Source organism: Nomascus leucogenys, chromosome 9 (assembly GCF_006542625.1).
Source record: "Nomascus leucogenys isolate Asia chromosome 9, Asia_NLE_v1, whole genome shotgun sequence".
Taxonomy (NCBI): domain Eukaryota; kingdom Metazoa; phylum Chordata; class Mammalia; order Primates; family Hylobatidae; genus Nomascus; species Nomascus leucogenys.
The window spans coordinates 72999946-73020704 of record NC_044389.1 but is presented as its reverse complement, the minus strand read 5'-3'; the positions used below and the strand labels follow the sequence as shown (position 1 = coordinate 73020704).

Genomic DNA, 20759 nt, shown 5'->3' with positions numbered 1-20759 from the left:
AGTTGTCACAGGCCTTGGGTAAGACCCAGTACCGCACTGGCTTCAGGCATGACCCAATGCAGTTCCAGCTGTGGTGGCAATGGAAGTACTTACATTACCCCTCCCTCAGCTCCAGGCCACCTTACCACAGAGTCTCCTTCTGTTTAGGGGAAAGTGAAGGAAGAGAAAAAGAGACTTTGCCTGGTAAGCATTACCATTTACAATAGCAATAATAATAATAAAATATGTAAACTTTACTGGAATAAACTTAACCAAAGAAGTGAAAGACCTCTACAATAAAAACTATGAAACACTGATAAAGCAAACTGAAGATGAAACCAAAAAATCAATATTGTTAAGATATCCACACTTACCTAAGCAATCTACAGATTGAATGCAATCCATATCAAAATACTAATGACATTCTTCACAAATATAGAAAAATTATCCTAAAATTTAGATGCAACAATTCAAATACGCAGAATAGCCAAAGCCATCATGAGCAAAAAGAATAAAACTGGAGGAATCACATTATCTGACTTCAAATTACATTACAAACTTATAATAACCAAAATAGCATGGTAGTATCATACATACAAACAGACATACAGACCAATGGAACAGAGTAGAGATCTCAGAAATCAATCCACACATATACAGTGAATTCACTTTCAACAAAAGTGCCAAGAACATACATGGAGGAAAGGACAGATTCCTCAATAAATGGTGCTGGAAAATTGGATATCCAAATGCAGAGAATGAACCTACATGCCTATCTCTTGCCATATATAAAAATCAAATCAAAATGGATTAACACTTAAATCCAAGACCTCAAACTATGGAACTATGGAAGAAAACATTAGGGAAACTCTCCAAGACATTGGTCTTGGCAAAAATGTCCTGACTAAGACCTCAAAAACACAGGAAACCAAAGCATAAATGGACAAATGGGATCACATCAAGCTAAAAAGCTTCTGCGCAGCAAAGGAAACAATCAACAAAGAGACAACCTACAGAAGGGGAGAAAATATCCATCTGACAAGGTATTAATACTCAGAATATATAAGGAGCTAACACAACTCAATAGAAAAGATAACTAAATAATCCAATTTAAAAATAGGCAAAAATATCTGAAGAGACATTTTTCAAAAGAAGACAAGCAAATGGACAACAGGCATATAAAAAATGTCTTTTATCCAAATGATAGGCAAATAACAAATGCTAACAGGATATGGAGAAAAGGGAACCCTTGTACACTGCTGATGAAAATGTAAAGTAGAACAACCACTATGGAGAACATTTTGGAGATTCCTTGAAAAACTAAAAATAGCGCTACCATATGATCCAGCTTTCTCAGTGCTAAGTATGCACTCGGAAAAAAGAAATTAATATATCAAAGAGATATCTGCACTCCCATGTTTATTGCAGCACTATTCACAATAGCTAGGACATGGAATCAACTTTAGTGTCCATCAGCAAGCAAAAGGATAAAGAAAATGTGGTACATATACACAATGGAATATTATTCAGCCATAAAAATCAGATGAGATCCTGTCATTTGCAACAACGTGAATGAAACTGGAGGATGTTATTTTAAATAAAATTAATGAAGCATGGAAAGACAAATTTTGCCTATTCTTACTCATATACAGGAGCTAAAAATTAAAACATTTGAAGTCACAGAAATACAGAATAGAATGATGGAGCTGGAAAGAGTAGTGGGGGTTGGGGGGACATTAATGTATGCAAAAATATAGTTATGTAGAATGAGTAAGATCTAGTACTTTATAGCACAATAGGGTAACAATAGACTTTATAGCACAATAGGGTAACTATAGTCAAAAAATTATTTATTGTATATTTTAAAATAACGAAAAAGTGGAATTGGAATGTTCCTAACACAAACAAATGATAAATGCTTGAGGTGATAGATACCCCAATTACCTTGATGTGATTAGTATTAATATAAATTGCATTCCTGTATCAAAATATCACATGTACTCCATAAATATATCCACCTATTATGTACCTGTAATAATTATTAAATTATGTTATCACAGAGGTAACAATGTAGGTGCTAAGTATTACTCAAACCAATCTTTAAATCATTTAAGAAGTGAATTAAGTCTATGAATAAACTATTCCTAATTTTGCCCAACAAACATACAAATTGTGACAGCTTCTAAATGAAAATGACTTATCTCAAAGTTCAGAAAGACAAAAATGAATGGAATATTTTTATTCAATCCTGCTTTTAAAGGCAACTCTGAATCTATAAGCTTATAAGAAATGAAGTGAGCTGGACTAGATAAAATAGCAGGGGATTTTTAAAATCTTCCCTTACCCATATTTGACCAAGATATTATATTGTAATGGGTTTAATGAATACCACAAATATTTGACTATTTCTTGCCCTCATTGTATGGCCAGTTCCTAACTATTGTACTCATATAATCCTAGAAACCATTCTATAAGGCTGATAATCCTAAAATAAATTATGCTTCCACTGGAACAATGTCATAATTGGTATGGCCTTCCTGATCAAGGATTTAGTGTCAAAAAAGCCAGAGCTTTATCAGACAATGCATCATAAGAAATACCTGTATATTTGAATAATAAGTTAAAATGTCAAAACTGTGCATAAGCACACCACACACAATTCTTGTACTAGAAGCCTTAATTCACATCTATATAAACATGTATCATTATTTAACCAGAAATTTTACCTTTAATTTATTCATATTTATTAGATACCTATTTTTCCACCAGGTGCTATATTAATGACTGCAAGAAATGCCAGTATATACACAGCTCCTTCCATTTAAAAGATCAAAACCTTTTAGGTAAAATGAGACACATTCAAATAACTATGTGGTGAGTGTTACATGCATGATATAATTTAGAAGGGTACTGAAGGGAAAATATGATTAGTAACTGGAAAAACAAAAGCATAAAGGATTAGGGCTATTAATCTAAAATGTATGCCAGTTATCAAAAAATGTAATTTCATGTTTAATGAGTGATACTCGTGATTTTCTTCCTTAAAATTTATAAGAATTGAGAAGAATGATTCATATGGCTCCATTTCCTTAAAAATATTAATGGCTTCCATTTTTATTAGATGTCCCTGTAACCAAGCAATATTTGCTTTAATTCTATTAACAGTCAGTTACACTAAAAACTGCAATCGTTATTTTAACTCCCCAAAGCCATTAACACTTTTACATACTGGAAAGTCTCACTAAGGATTTCAAGATTAAGAAATTTTCAAAATCAGATCTTCTAATTATCATGTGTCTTCTTTGCTTTTTTTTGAGACAGAGTCTTGCTCTGTTGCCCAGACTGGAGTGCAGTGGCGCGATCTCGGCTCACTGCAACCTCTGCCTCCCTCCCACATTCAAGGGATTCTCCTGCCTCAGCCTCCCAAGTAGCTGGGACTACAGGCACGTGCCACCACACCCGGCTAATTTTTTTTATTTGTAGTAGAGACAGGGTTTCACTGTGTTAGCCAGGATGGTCTTGATCTCCTAACCTCATGACCCGCCCACCTCGGCCTCCCAAATTGCTGGGATTACAGGCTTGAGCCACTGCACCCAGCCTGTCTTGTTTTTAATTTCAAGCTTGAACAACTTTCGTGCCCTGAAACAGAAGTGTGAAGGTGTATATAACAAATGAGCCCAGTAGGATTCTTTTGCTTGGTGGATTGTATAAGTGGGGTGTTTTGAGATTGATTTTTTTTTTAATATTAATCATGAGATTCATTTCATACGTTCTTCTTTACTGTCCCAACTTTTTTTCAGCAAACCTGCTCAGCACTAGCAGCTGGGTCTCAGTTAGAGAAATGAACAAAAGACACAATAAAGTTATGCATATATTTAACAGTGTCATTGAGTGTGTGAGATAAGGCACAGACAAAGCTGGGAAACAGGAGTTCATGTGCCCATTTTAAATCTTCTTAACTTTGGATTTCGATGCTCACAATCCAAATCAAGCATGCCCCACCCATTCTGAACTTAAAGATGGTCAAAATGGTTAAATCTGTTGTATTGGCAAGATAATGTTTAACCTTATCTCTCCCTTTGGGAACTCAAAAATCCTCAAGCACTGTCTCTTTCATCTTTGATTCTTCAGAGCAGATTGTTAATAAATATTTATTGTAAGAAACTGTGAATGTTTTAATGAATGAAGAAATGAAGGATTATAATGAATAAAGAATAAGCTAATAAATGAGAAAACAGTAGGCCCCAGAAGAAAAGTAAATGAATAGTAAAGTGCTTGGCTATCTCAAATAGGGTACAGTTAGTTTTATATTATTCTACCATTATCAATAATAAGTAAATTCTGCAGTTCAACATACCAAAAAATTAAAATGTGATATGAGATGCTAATGATCTGCAAGTAACTACTTCTTATTAATCAAACATAAATCGGATTTGTTCTTCTACCAATGTCCTACAGTTATGTTTTTACTGTGTCATTCACAGTTTCCACATAAAAGCAGCAGGGTGTTAAATGAAAGAAAACATGCTGTGTCATAGTAAAATTGGCCATAAATGAAAGTTGTCTGAATCACTTAGCACAAATAGTACAGGGCAACTTTGCAAATGCATTTGCTGAGTAATCTGAAGATAATACAACCTTCAAAACCAACTGCTTCGTGCAATGAAAATAAATACTTTCAAAAATAGTAAAGATTCCTTGAGTCAAGGAAAAAAGTAAACTTAGTTCACTTAAGATACACATCTCAAGGCCTTTAAGTAAGGAAGAGAGAATATTCTAAAGAATAAAACCTATTAGAGATGAAAACCTCTAATTACAGAGATGTTTTCATCTTTTCAACCACAAAGACCAGGACAGTGTGAAGCACAAAGTCAGGGCCCATTAAATGACTCTGGACAAAAGGGAAAGAGGAGGCAAGCAGTAAATCTCGGTTAATTAAAAGAATTTGGATACAACAAAATATTTGGGAATATGAGTCATTAAGTGTTCACCAAACCTGAGTCTCTGCCTCTAGATACAGGAAACTGATGATTCTTCTTGGCTGCTTTTGTTTCTAGTTTGGGCCATATGATTAGATCTGACCAATGAGTTGTGAGCAGAAGAAAGTGAGTTTCACAATTCAAAGTATTTTATTACAGGGACCTCCAGAGATCTCTTTCTTTTTGCCATGGTAAAAGGCAATGTTTGCAAAGTTAGCTGCTCCCACAGCCTGAATACAGGAGGAGGAGACATTGAACAGAACCCCAGCGCCTTCCACAATAAACATGTAGCCTAAGTGAGAAAGAAATCTGTATTATATAAGTCACTAGATTTGCAAGTTATTATTTATTTATTTTATTTTATTTATTTATTTTTGAGACAGAGTCTCACTTTGTTGTTCAAGCTGGAGTGCAGTGGCATGATCTCAGCTCACTGCAACCTCCACCTCCCAGGTTGAGGCAATTCTCCTGCCTCAGCCTTCCGAGCAGCTGGTATTACAGGCACTGGCCACCACGCCCAGCTAATTTTTGTATTTTTACAAAATGCAAATAGAGACGGGGTTTCACCATCTTGGCCAGGCTGGTCTCAAACTCCTGACCTCAAGTGATCGGCCTGCCTCGGCCTCCCAAAGTGCTGGGACTACAGGCTTGAGCCACCACACCCAGCGGTATTTTTTTTAACACTTAGCCAAGTTTATCCTGACTCATTCACTTAGGCATTTTTCCTTCCTTTAGCGGTACCAGGTCTTCTGTATTGTTCATTATATATGAATCAACTCTCACATTAATTTTTTTAGAGAGTAATCTTGTAAATATTTAGAGTTAGAATTCACTATGTAAAGCCATTGGAGAACCCATGAGAAATCCTTACATTTATACATTTACATACCATAGTCTGGAGAGAAAGTTCCTGAAGTAAGTTCTTTAAAGAAATAAGTTCTTTAACTTTTTTCTAGGACAGCATTTTAAATTTTCTGGACAATTGCAAAGAATGTATTCAGAAAGTTACTCATTAGAGAAAAATTGGAAAAATACTATAAAGAGGTATGAAAAAATATAATAGATGTGAACACTTATCAAATTGTTCCAAATTTACTTTGGTTTCTTTTAATAAACCTAAGCCAATCCCAATTTTTTCTCAGCATTTGATGTTTGAAGAGTTCATACATCCTGTCCTTTCCCTTCCAGACTGAAATACCCCAGAAGTACACAAAAACAATAGAACTGTGGTATATCTAACTACATCTAATCCATTAGGTAATATCTTTGGTCTTTCAGGAAATGCTCAGTATCTTAATAAATAGAGCCATATTTTATTATGAGAATTGAAATCTCCATGAACTACATGAAGGACTGCATTAATGCTAACATTAAAAGTTAGGACTAAAGAAGTATTACAAAACTCCTAAGTATGAATATCCTCTTTTGTGACAGTTTCTTTTTGATGGGATATCTCTCAGTAAGGACACTGATACTATTCATCAGCGTTTCAAGAAACATGATCGCATTTTAAGTTCAGATTAAGCACTAAATATTGTTTCTGTTTTCCTCTTTTGTATCTCTTATAGAATGCTGCAGCCTAGACTTAGAGCAAGCAAGGTTAGATTGCTTCAAATGTTTTAATTTCATTACACCAAATTGATGCAAGCAATTGAAAAATGGCTCAACTTAATTTTAAATCTAACACATTTTCCCAAAAGATTGTAGGATTTGAACTTAGAAAGGATCCAAATCCAAATCCTATCTCTGCCATTTATGAGCTATGTCATTTTAGGCAAGCTGCTTATCTTCTCAGTACCTTATTTCCCTCTTTCGCAAAATTTGATCACTACAATATCATTTAGTTTACAGTACTGTGAGGACTGAATGTGATAATACATGTCAGGCATTAGAAGTAGTCCCTTGGTTCAAACAAGTATTAAAAACACGTTTCTATTATAATTGCTTTAAAATAAAATAACTGAACCATGGACACATTCTAAACTACATGCAGTTGCTTAAATTATTTTGGAAGAGGAATATAGAAAATGTGTCACTGTTCAGACAGCTACAATTTTCCAAATATATGTCACTTGTTTCACATGTATCTAGAACTAAATAATCCCTACCATTTCTTCCTTACAGTGCTACAAGTTAAAAAACATATTTCATGCATTTTAAATTAATTAAGTGTAAAGTAAATGCTCAGGTGCAGTGACTCATGCCTGTAATCCCACCACTTTGGGAGACGATGTGAGTGGATCACCTGAGGTCAGGTGTTCAAGACCAATCAGGCCAACATGGTGAAACCACATCTCTACTAAAAATACAAAAATTAGCCGGGCATAGTGGCACACACTTGTGGTCCCAGCTACTCGGGAGGCTGAGGCACAAGAATCACTTGAACCAGGGAGGGGAGGTTGCAGAGAGCCGAGACTGCACCACTGTACTCCAGCCTGGGTGACAGAGTGAGACTCTGCCTTAAAAAAATTAAAAACGAAAATAAAAAATGAATAAACTGTAAAGTAACTGAAAGATGAGACATAACTTGTAAAATCCAAAGATGGTAAGATAGTGAAGTCGTTTTTGTTAGTTCTCTTTAGGAAATTCAAAAGTTGCAGTATTTATTTCAGTAAGTTTCATCTGTAAATCCAATGAACATGTACAATATTTTACCAAGTTTCTGTTCCAACCCTGATATACTGTCCACCACCACGGCAGTGGTGTCTTTCTGCCATCTAGTGGACAGACTATAACACTACAGGCACACTTTTGAAAATTTAAATATAAGGCCTCAAAGGAAAAAAACCACTTTTGTTTCTTAAGTTTTAAATCTTAAAAGTGGATCGGAGGGCTAGGCGCGGTGGCTCACGCTTGTAATCCCAGCACTCTGGGAGGCTGAGGCGGGTGGATCACTTGAGATCAGGAGTTCAAGACCTGCCTGGCCAACATGGTGAAATCCCCTCTCTACTAAAAATACAAAAATTAGCTGGGCATGGTGGCGAGTGCCTGTAATCCCAGCTACGTGGGAGGCTCAGGCAGGACAATTGCTTGAACCGGGGAGGCGGAGGTTGCACTGAACCAAGATCGCACCAGTGCACTCCAGCCTAGGTGACAAAGGGAAACTCTGTCTCAAAAAAAAAAAAAAGGTAAATCTGAGAAGAGTGACTTTGTGATATCATAAGAAGCACTTTTTACATTTTATTTATTTATTTGTTTATTTATCTTATCGAGACCAGGTCTTGCTCTGTTGCCCAGGCTGAAGTGCAGTGGCACAATAACTCGCTGCAGCCTCCAACTCCTGGACCCAAGTGATCCTCCCACATCAGCCTCCTGAGTAGCTGGAACTGCAGGTGCAAGCCACCACTTCTAGCTAATTATTAAATTTTGTTCTAGAGATGAATTCTCGATATTTTGCCTAGGCTGGTCTCAAACTACAATTATTTAAATTAAATGCAGTATGAAAAACACATGCGATATGAGAATATGTAAAAGGCACAACTTTGCGCAAGTTGAATAGTGTACCCCTATTAATATAAATACCTCTCCATGAAGAAATAGTGAAAATGTTGTGATGATAAATGTTTTGTAGTACTTCATTAGTCCTAACTTTTAATGGTGCATCAATTGGAAATCCATTTTAACATATTTTCATACTTAGACCAAAAATATCCATTGCAACAATAATAATAGCCAATGCACGAAAGAACAAAATGAAGCATGAAATATATGTTTCCATATGTACAAATGTAAACACATACTCACATAGTCATTTTTTAGTATAATGGAAACAAGACACCTATTATCATTTGCTATTTTGTGGTTACAAATTTGCCCAGGATTAAGAAATGGCCACACCAGAAAAAAACGATTAAAACCTCTAACATCAAGCACAGTGATTTTGCTATCACACAATGTTACCTTACTAACTTAAGGCTTCTTCACAAAATAATTATCAAATCTCAATTACCTAATATTTTCATTTGAAACCCAATTATGTAAAATAATAGAGATATCATAGTGATTTATTTTTGAGCATTTTTCACATATATGCATGGATAGGTAGGTAGAAAGATTATTTTAAAGAAACATTTTTAGATAATAGATGTTAAATACACTGCTGAAAAAGGATGCATTTGTGAGAAGGTGAGCAAAGTGATCTCCAAAAGGCAGTCACACTCTAATACTTGTGAAACCTGAGGCCACATGGACCCAAGGCTGCAGTTCGCCCCTCATCTCTTCCCACCCCTGGGTCCATCTCATACTATGAGGGAGCTTCATACTAATGCCTCTGTGACACCCTACTTCACACATACAAACTCAGACCATGCCTCTCCCCACACACCCCACCTCCACGCTCATACTAAAAGCAGGCTCTACAATTTGGACCAGGAATGGGGTATCTTGATTACCTCCAATGTATGCAAGCATTGGATGGGCATTTCACGTTGGTCCTCATAAGCTTCACACCAACTCCTCACCCTTTGTAGAAGGGCACTGCAGGAGGACAGTGAGGTTAGGGTCTACTAGGGACTAAGAGTGGTACTGGAGTAAGTGTGATTTACAAAAGGGTATTTTCTAGAGGGCTATAGGTGGAGAGAAGATGTGAAATAATGGTGTCAAAGGGGATCCTCATGTTCAGCACTTTCCCTAGTTTCTGTATTCAAGTGTCTTGTTCTAGAATAAAGAATGTCAAACTTTCCATGGAAGCAAGGAAGACAGGAACTAAAAACAGCTGTCATGGTGAACTCCATCCTGACCTAGGTGAAAAATTTGTTTCTCTGACTTGTAATGTCAACTATGGAAACAAATTTTTCCTTCAAATATGAGGTGTCTATCCTGTAGTCCATGTTCATTTTGCAAGAAACATGAACATGCCGGATAGAGACAGCATTATTTTATTAGAGGCAGACATATGTATATACTTACCAAACTGTTCATTTTTGAAGATGAAGAACCTGCTCTTTGCTTTCTTAAACTATTAACTTCTTCTATATTTCCATCTTTCGGTTTCAAAATCATTCTGCTACTCCCTGCAGTGCCTTCTGACGACGATCGCAGTCTCCTCTCTATAAATCTTCCTTCACGAAATGGACTGAGACTACTGGCAAGAACTATGGGAAGGAAAATAAATAAAAACGAAAGTAAATATTTAAATGTAGTTTTTACAAATGTCCCACTGAAAGATCATGGAGAACTCTTAGTGTTATTCAAAGCTTCTCTATCACAAGAAAACTTTTAAATGTATAGCATCAGTTTAGTTCACTTAATCATGTAATCTCTTTGAAGCCCAAAACTTTTGGAGTCATCCTTTGTTGCTTCGTAGCTCACATTAATCACATAAACGAATCCTGTCCTTATTTCCTTCAAACTGTATACAGAATCTGATTCCTTCTACCTCTCCTTCTAAGACACTGGACCAAACCCAATCTATGTTTGCTTGGTTACTGCAATATTTTTTACTATTCTCCTACCTCTGCCTACTCCCATCTGTCTCTCCACCCCCAACACAATCTACATTCCACATAGTAGCCAGAATGATATACTTAAAACATAAGTGAGAGCCATCACCACCACTCCTCTAGCAAAAAGGTGATGTTTTTCAAATGGCATAACAAATTCTTCATTAATATGACCCATATGACTGCTCTCTCTGTCCCCAAACCAGGGACAGGAGGAGCACCCTGTTCACCTGCTCACCTCTGCAACCTCATGTCCTGCTCTCCCCTCCATCACTCTGCTCATGCCACACTGGACTCTTGCTGCTCTGGTACATCACTGGCATGCTCCAGCCCTACACAGCCTTTGACCCACAACCTTGCACTAATATATTTCTCTCAAATATCTGTATGACTTATTAAGTTCCTTCAAACCTTTACCAATATGTTACCTTGGGTATCATCCTGTTACATTTAAAATTGCAAACTGGAATCCCACCTCTGCTTCCTAAGCCTTTATTCTGCTTTAAACTTACCCTCAGCAGTTATCACCATCTGATATATATAGCATGTTAACTGAGTATCCCCAGTAGAAAGTAAGCCTCAGGAAGGCAGGGATCTAGGCCTGTTTTGTGTATTGCTACAGCCCTAGTGCCTAACATAGTGTTAAAACAATAAATATTTGCTGAATGAATGAGTAAATGAAAAAATTGTTCCAATTAGGCTCATCTACTAGTTTAAAAACTGTCCAGAATCTATTAGTCCAATATATAGCAGTTCTTTTGAAATAACTTTTTAAGCCAATGAATAAAAGTTAAATTGCCAGATAACTCATTAGTTCTGATATGATTGTACACCTAATACACTTAGATGTGTATCAAGTACTGGCTTAAATGTTTCATACAAAATACGAACTAAATTTAGCATTATGAAAGTTAGTGTCTATAGCAACTCTTTATTAGATAAAATACATTTACTTAGCTGTTTTTAAAATTTTAAACTTCAAAACTATAAAATCCTTATAAATAGCACATGAATATTTTCACAAACTAAAGGATAGTATACTGTCCTTGTTGACATTACCAGCTTATTTACCCAAGAACAGCCAACACATTATCAAATCAGCAAAATTAATGTGTTATTGTGATACAAACAGGATCCCAATCAACATATTAATAGGCTCCAAGATAACTGATCATTCTCTAATTTCCAGAGAGAGAAAAATATGCAGTATTTAATTAGGCTTTGAGGAAAGTCATCATTACTAAATAAGAATTAGATATGTCAGGATAATTGCATTCCTATCTCTTTTTTATATAATTTTAAAACTTCCTGGCTTTCAATATCAAGTCCATCATTTGCTAACTATGTGACCCTATAAAGTTATTTAACTTACTATAAATTTTAGTTATTAATATGACATGCAAAATTTTTATAAGGACTATTTGAAACAGTGCATGCAATCTTCTTAGTACATTTTTGGGCACATATTAATTATACAAAAGGGTAACCATCATTAATATCATCATCATTATCATATTCTCATGATTATATTACAGGTAAAGGAGCTAGGCATGTATGACTAAAGCCAAGACCACAGACAAGAATACAAAGTTCCAAAAATGGACAAACATGGTCAGGTGCATAAAAGTGATCTTGTATCAAATGAGAAAAGTATTAAGACAGCTGGAAAATTAACTCATGCATTTAAAACTTTAAAATTCTATGTTTATAGATGAACTTTATAATCCTATTACTCGTGACATTATGTCACATAAATTTTATTTAATATTTTAAGTCATGGCATGTAGTACAGCATGGTTACGGAGAGCCGGAGCTTTGGATTCAAAGAGTTGTAATTTGACTGCACTACTTACCAGCTGTATGATTCTTTAGCCTCTGTTTTCACATTTGTAAAATGGGAAACATGGGAGCCTACCTCATAGGATTTATATCCCAATAAATGAATTATTAGTTTTGTGATTGTGGACACACAATTTATCTTTGCTCCCATCTTCTTGCCTGCAAAATAGCTTATAATAATAGTAGCAATTTCAATCATTTTAATTAATGTATATAAAGTATACAGAATAATATCTAGGACATAATAATCACTTCCAAATTTGGGAAAAATATTAGTAGCAGTAGTAGCATTAACGATAGTACAGAAAAAGGATTAAAATATGTCTAAGATAACCCAGCAGGTGGTATATATTCAAAAATTTTCTTGAACTGAATTTCATGTTAAAAAAACAAAGTTTTCTGTAGCCATATTACAGTAATTGACATATACTAACACTTTTTTTAAACTAAAGAGAAGGTGTCCAAAGTTGCACAGTTAATGTCAGAGGCAGAGTTGAAACCTGTCTCCAGCTTCCAAAGATAGGTTTTTTTAAGCTTACAATTCTGTTGTATCTAGAGATAGGAATTATTTATGTTGAAACATGGATCCTATTTAATAATGAAAGCTTAGTTAACAAAGGAAATTATAAAATTTGTATTAAATTATACTAATTTGTATTAATTTAAATTAATGTATTAAATTATACAAATTTTATAGTGATTTTAGCTGAAATATATCCATTTCATTAAATAAGAAATACCAAGCCTCTATAATAAACTCTATAAAAGACAGGCCTTACTTTGGAGAAATCCACATTGCAAACAGAATTACTTTCTGTTCACTTTCTTCTGAAGGTGCTCCAATAAACACCATAACTAAGAGGCTGCTTCTTAGTTATGGATAACATAAGTAAGAAAAAATGAGTAATATTGCTGAATTACATTTTCAGCATAATACAATTGATGTAAGTTTAAAATCAAGCAGGGGAAATATTTAACACAAATTATGAATAGGAAACCATTTCGAAAGTGAAAAACATGACAAGATGTGGTTTCCATTCATGAGATGGAATAAGAAAACTGAATAAATTATAATGAAAATTAATTCATATCATTTGTTATACAAAGAAAATCAGCATACCTTTGGCAGGATTTGCTTCATATCCATATGATGTTTTGTTAAAAATATGATGATCACCAGAAGTAGGTATTATCTTTGAATCTGAAATAGGATGGATCCCTTTTACATGTTCAGCTATTGCTTTATGTTGCTCATAAAATCCAAGTTTCCTTGGGGTGTTTGTCCCCAGCATCGTTTCACCATTTTGTAACCCTATATTTTCTTCTCTTTCAGTATCTGCTGGTAGGTTACTCTCTGAGTGGCTCACACTTGTAGCAGGTAGTTCAGCAATTTGTAATAACACTTCCTTCTGATTAGCAGCAGAGGTTTCTGGTAAGGAATTAGATTTAGTGCTACATTGACCCTCCAACCTATATTTCCCAGGAGACATAATTGCACAGGGAACAGTTCCCATGAGTTCTGTTGTTGTCTTTGTAACAGCAGCAGAATTGAGAGACATCTGAGAGGTAGAATCATTGTGGCCAAAGTTGTCACAGTGGGATGCCATGCTTCCACTTTTAGAAAATGCATCCGTTTCAGACACAGAATCTTCAGTCAAGGCTAAAAATTCTGAAGGTGTCTGAGCTGTGGTAAGATCAGCAGAAAGCAAAGGAGATTGTAAAGAGCTTCCTGCCCGTTCTGTTACATCCACAGAACAGGATGGTGAAGCTCTTACTAATACAGGTTCTCTCTCTTGGTACTGTGTAACTTCCAATGAGAATTCAGACTGTTGTACCAATGAAATGGATTGGCTCTGTAGAACTGACTTAGAAAATTTATAGTGAGATGAAAAAGATTTAGGGAGTAGCTTCCTTGTTGACTGCTTAACAGAACGGCGAGTTTGGTCTTCTGTGAAACCAGAATCATCCCCTTCACTTTTGCCGGAACTTAGACAATTTATAAAGACATTCTTGTTAGTTGAGTGCTCTTTTTCCCTTTCAAAATCCTCTGTCAAAGATCTTGTTATCTTCTTATTTCGTGAACTACTAAAACCAACAGAATGTCTTCCCCTGGTCTTAATATGTTCTTCCAAACTCAGTTTCTGCATATTGCTGTGACCAGGTTGAGCACCATTTGAAATACTAAGGTTCTGGTTGGTAGGCTCTTGCTTAGGCTCACTCCCCTTTTTATGGTGGAAGCTAATGGAAGGAGTACGGAATATGCTCCTCCGTTTACCTGTGCTACCTGAGCTTGAGTTAGTGCTGGAAGGGGAGGAACTGTGGACACCAACTGTATTACTGGAAGAAGGTGAAGAAGGAAGAGAATCATGTCTTCTGCTAATACTTCTTCTGAATATTGGCAACCGGGAGACCAGGGTAGATCGTCTTGATCCTGAGTCCCCCATTGGGACTCGAAGGCTTGCACTGTGAAAGCCAACTTAGCAGCCTGAGAAAGATTAAAACAAAAACAACAAGTCAATAGAATTCAACTACAAATAATACATTTTAAAACAAAATATTGCTTTTCAAGACATGAAATAGAATTTGGTTTATACTAAGACAATAAATAACAAAAATCTGATACCTAATAAACATTTTTGAATTTATAAGTAGTAAAAATGATCCAATAACTAGTATTGATATTTTATAATGATGCAAACATTTTAAGATTAACAAAAATATTTAAAGTTTATTCAAGAGTGTTGGCTTTGGAGACACCAGGTATTTAAGACCCAGACTTACTACTTATAGCTGTTCCATAATTTTGGTAAACTGTTTATTCTTAACTTTTTATGTTTATTTATTTAGATGCAGTAGGCACATGACAGACATAATAATTTCTGCCTGGGTAAATGCCCCACCATGACTCCTGTCAGAGACCACTAGAAGTATTTTCATTTTACACCACATGAATCAACAAGTTACTGATGCGAGCTCAACAGAATCACAAACAAGACAATGGTATAGCCTGACGCTACAATCAGCACTCAAAGAAAAGCCAATGGCTACAGGCTTTTTTTTCTTCTCTTTTTTTTTCAAATTATGCTTTAAGTTCTAGGGTACATGTGGACAATGTGCAAGTTAGTTATATATGTATTCATGTGCCATGTTGGTGTGCTGCACCCATTAACTCGTCATTTACAATAGGTAATTCTCTAAAACCCTCCCCCCGCCCCATGCCAAGTTTGATTTGGGAAGCTGAGAGATGAGCAGGCCATTGGAAGAAGAAACTAAATCACAAAGATATAACGCAGGGTTATAAACAAGTTAAACTTATGAGAGAACCACAGGTATCAGTTGAAGAAAATAACTTGAGTAAAAACTAAGACAGTTGGTAACCTTGAGAGAAGTGAGAATACATACTGAGAGAATCAGAAGCATGGAACATTTATGAACCATATTAATGTCAGTATATTCAGGGTATCAATGGAGAAGATAAAGGAGGAGGAAGACAAGAGTTAGGGGACGTGGCAGCTACAACTCATTAACTGTGATGTACCAGGTACTTTCCCACAGATTATTTCTTTCACACCTTATATTTCTAGAAATAGGTAATAAGACTATGAACATTTTACAGCAGAAAAGCAACTTGCATAATGTCATTCAGCCAACACCTGGTAAAGCAGGAATAAAAAACCCTACAGGGTCAGCTCCTAATCAGCATGATACATACTGCATTCACTAAAGTAATTAGTCATGAACTCCTACTGCTGAATGAAGGCCCAGCTATGTTTCTATATCAAGGATTCAAACTTTTACAGCAAATATTGCTATTCTAGTGACTGCCATTTCTCACTGATTTTTAAACTGTACCTGATTTGGTTGCTGTTTTGTTTATGAGTTTTGCTTAATCCTTCAACTGTAATGCAATCTCTCCCTTTGTAAATTGAATCAGACTCTGTTTCATTTTCTTAGTTTTTACAACCAAAACTACCTGATTAAAAATTAACAAATACTATACAAAATTTAAAATCCTCTATTTTATCATCCTTATAAATACGAGAACTGATCAAGTAAAATACTTTCATTTCTTTGAACAAGTATGTGACAAAAATGACAAATATTTGCTTTCAGATATGCATTCATAAGTATTTAATATTTTTCTCCAAACAACATAAAATCTAACATATTTGTATTATAAGATTTTTAGTGGATGATTTTTCACTACAGTCAATGAATTTAATTTTAAAAATTGATTTTATTTTTAATTGACAGATGACAATTGTATATACTTATGAGGTATAATGTGTCTTGATATGTGTTAATATTAGGAAATAATTAAGCAAATTAACATACCTATCACTTCATAAACATATCATTTTTTGTAGTGACAGCACTTAAAATCTACTCTTTCAGCCATTTTGAAATATGCAGTACATTAACTATAGTCACCATGCTGTCTAATCAACCTCTAAAACTTATTTCTCCTGTCTAACTGAAACTCTGTACCCTCTGGACATTATTTCCCCATTGCCCTGGCCCTGACACCCCAGCCCCCCCGTCCTACCTTCCCGGGGCCTGGTAACCATTCTACTTTCTACTTCTATGAGTTTAATTATCTAGATTCCATATATAAGTGAGATCATGCAATATTTGTCTTTCTGTGTCTAGGTTATTTCATTGAGCATAATGTCCCCCAGGTTCATCCATCTTGTGACATGTGACAGAATTTCTTTTTTAGGCTGAATAGCATTTCATTATATATATAAACCACATTTTCTTAATCCATTCATCCACAGATGTACACTTAGGTTTGTTACATATCTTGGCTATCGTGAACAATGATGCAATAAGCATAGGAGTACAGATATCTCTTTGACATTCAGATTTCAATTGTTTGGCTATATACCCAAAAGTTGGATTGCTGGATCATATGGTAGTTCTGTCTTTAGTATTTGAGGAACCTCCATACTGTGTTCCATAGAGGCTGTGCTAATTTACATCCCCACCAACAGGGTGCAAGAGTTCCCTTTTCTCCATATGAATTTGAATTTAAATCAAACTATATGTGAACCACTCCAAAACATTTCAGTATTCTTGTAAGGCTTTGCTTGAAGAAAACCTAAAACATAAACAGACATTTTAGCTCTTAAAATTTTTCACAAATAAAAATGTGTGATTTTCCTCACAGCTTAGATTTTCCAAAGTGTATACAATGAATAATACATTTTTTCATGACTATATTCTTTAAAATGGTTTAACATCATTCACAGCCACGATTTTTTCACTTATATGCAACATTTATTTCCATTCAATGCCTATTGAAGAATTTTGCTCTAATTAAAATATAATCAACCATAATGATTTGCAGCTGGTTGTGAACCTACAGACTTCAATGCATGAATGTCAAGATATCAACCATCATTACTGAAATACTCAAATTTATGTATATTAAAATAAGTATTGGCCATTTTTAAAGTATTTCCTGCATTTGGATCAGCATTAACAGTAAATGAGGCCAGGCGCGGTGGCTCATGCCTGTAATCCCAGCACTTTGGGAGGCCAAGGTGGGCAGATCACGAGGTCAGGAGATCGAGACCATCCTGGCTAACACGGTAAAACCCTGTCTCTACTAAAAATACAAAAAATTAGCCGGGCGTGGTGGTGGGCGCCTGTAGTCCCAGCTACTAGGGAGGCTGAGGCAGGAGAATGGCGTGAACCCAGGAGGTGGAGCTTGCAGTGAGCCAGATCAGGCCACTGCACTCCAGCCTGGGTGGACAAAAAAAAAAAAAAAAAAAACACCAACAACAACAGTAAATGAAAGAGTCAGTCCCATAACTCTTTAGCAAGTATTCAAAGGACTCAACTAATGAAAAAAAATTTAAAACAATTTTAAAATCACTCTTGCTCCTAAATACTTAATGAAAACCACCAGACTTCCACTGGGCACAAATAATCTATTTAGGCCAGTGATATGTTTGTCCTAGTTTCTTTAAGTAAAAACATCATAGATACTAAAAGATATCATCTGCACATTATTGAATAACCTGGAGTAGATATAAATCTACTAGAGATAAATACCCTTCACATGTCTTTTATTTTTAATATGAACTCGTATTTCCCTTGAGAGTTTCTCAGCTAAATAAGAGGAAAATAGACTATAGGTCAAGATTATCCATATTCTTTAGGAAGCCTCTTTAAGGCTTGATGCTCTCTACATCTCCAGATTCATTAGTCCTCTCCTCACACTTCATGCTCCACTTACACTGATGACTACCATTTTCTTATCTTTCTTTCCTTTTCCTTTTTTTTTTTTTGTTTTTGTTTTTGTTTTCTTTTGTCTTGTTTTTGGAGACAAGGTCTTGCTCTGTCACCCAGGCTAGAATGCAGTGGAGCAAACATAGCTAACTACAGCCTCAAATTCCTGGGCTCAAGCCATCCTTCTACCTCAGCCTCCCAAGTAGCTGAGACTACAGGCATACAGCATCATGCCCAATTAACTTTAAAAAAAAATTTCATAGAGACAGAGTCTCGCTATATTGCACAGGCTGATCTCAAACTCCTGGCCTCAAGCAATCCTCCTGCCTCGGTGTCCCAAAGTGTTGGGAGTACAGGCATGAGCCACTGCACTTGATCATGACTGCCATATTCTGATCACTTTCACCTTCAAGACCTTTGGAGATTTGGGTCCACCAGCTTGGGATGCCCTTCCTGTAACTCCATGGCAAAAGCTTCCTACTATTATAACATTGCCCCTTCCAAGTTGCCATCCCTGACACTCCTTCCCTACCTGACACCCCATTCCCACTGTCTCTCATTTTGGACCTGGTACTCCTCCTTTACGTATCCTCCAGTATTAGCTTACATAGTAAGCATCTGTTTATTTATCTCAATTTACTATTTTGTCTTAAGTTTCTTAATGCCAAAAACCATTTCTCCTTGCTTTGATACCAGTGCCTGATAAAATATGCAATGTGTACCTATGGAGTACATAGATTTTAAAAATGAAGTTTTAACTTCAACACTTCAGGATTTCAAACCTACATAAATATATTTTCTGTCTCACTGCCATGAATAAATCTTATAATCCTGAGGGTAATTATGCTGAATTACAACTTTTAGAGATGCATATTTATTAAAAGCCTTCCAAAGTGTAAAAAGTTCAATAATCTGAAATTTGCTAATAAGCAGTTGAAAACATGAAAAAATAATGCTGAATAAGTTTAATGAAACAATATGTCATCACAGCAACTTCAATTATTCATGAAAGATAAATGTAACAATATCATAACTTTTTACTACAATTTTTTTTTTTTTTTTTTGAGACGGAGTCTTGCTCTGTCACCCAGGCTGCAGTGCAGTGGCGCAATCTCGGCTCGCTGCAAGCTCCGCCTCCTGGGCTCACGCCATTCTCCTGCCTCAGCCTCCCGAGTAGCTGGGACTACAGGCGCCCGCCACCACGCCTGGAGAATTTTTTGTATTTTTAGTGGAGACGGGGTTTCACCGTGTTAGTCAGGATGGTCTCGATCTCCTGACCTCGTGATCCACCCGCCTCAGCCTCCCAAAGTGCTGGGATTACAGGCGTGAGCCACCGCGCCCGGCTACAATGTTTTTTTGCTTTTTTTTTTTTTTTGAGACGGAGTCTCGATCTGTCGCCCAGGCTGGAGTGCAGTGGCGCAATCTCGGCTCACTGCAAGCTCCGCCTCCCGGGTTCACGCCATTCTCCTGCCTCAGCCTCTCCGAGTAGCTGGGACTACAGGCGCCCACCACCACGCCCGGCTAATTTTTTTTGTATTTTTAGTAGAGACGAGGTTTCACCGTGGTCTCGATCTCCTGACCTCGTGATCCGCCCGCCTCGGCCTCCCAAAGTGCTGGGATTACTATAACAGTTACCTTTAATCCGTTAGCAAACCTTGTATATATTTTTATAAATTTCCAAATTGGATAAAATAAACATCTTTTCTCAATTCTTATCTAATATTTCTCGATTCAGAAGTCACAGTCACTTTAATAATAATAGGTCTTAAAAATATAAAGGTTGAACTAGACCTATCCATTATCTAGGGGTCTTTATTACCATAAACGTTATTTTATTTTGAAAAAACAAATTTGTTACATAAGAGAAGTGTTTTTTAATTATATCTTTAATGCTATGTAAATAAACAAAAGATAAGATTAATTTGAAGACAATACTACTACACAAATGTATACAGACCCTATTAGAAATAAAACTCAGTTTGATCTCTTAGAAATTTACAATGGCAACCTGAAGAAATAGTACTTTTGTTCTTTAGCACCAGGATTCAACAAAAGGCTTCCAGAAGGTACAGTACTTTATTCAATGACCTCTACAACCTTAGTAAACACAATCATTACCCTTAACAGAGTACCACATTATAGGAGGATCTATCCTAAATAAAATTAGAGTCAAATTTCTTATTTGATATGGTTGAAGAAGACATGAATGCCAGTTAAATGATTCATAATTTGGACATGGATCATTAATATGTTACCCACTTAAAATTGGACTAAAAGTAAAATA

The 20759-nt window shown here is 35.8% G+C and overlaps 1 protein-coding gene across 4 annotated transcripts in view; it reads right to left on the bottom strand.

The window, feature by feature from the left end:
- CCSER1 (coiled-coil serine rich protein 1) overlaps positions 1–20759 on the bottom strand; it is a 1421845-nt gene that overhangs the window by 1241686 nt on the left and 159400 nt on the right. For all 4 annotated transcript variants that reach the window (XM_012499332.2, XM_030819130.1, XM_030819131.1 and 1 more), the window contains exons 2-3: positions 13359–14723; positions 9867–10051 (exon numbers count right to left, since the gene is read on the bottom strand). In XM_012499332.2, the coding sequence (XP_012354786.1) occupies positions 9867–10051; positions 13359–14682 (1509 nt within the window). In that variant the 5' untranslated portion in view covers positions 14683–14723. The remainder of the gene's footprint in view (positions 1–9866; positions 10052–13358; positions 14724–20759) is intronic.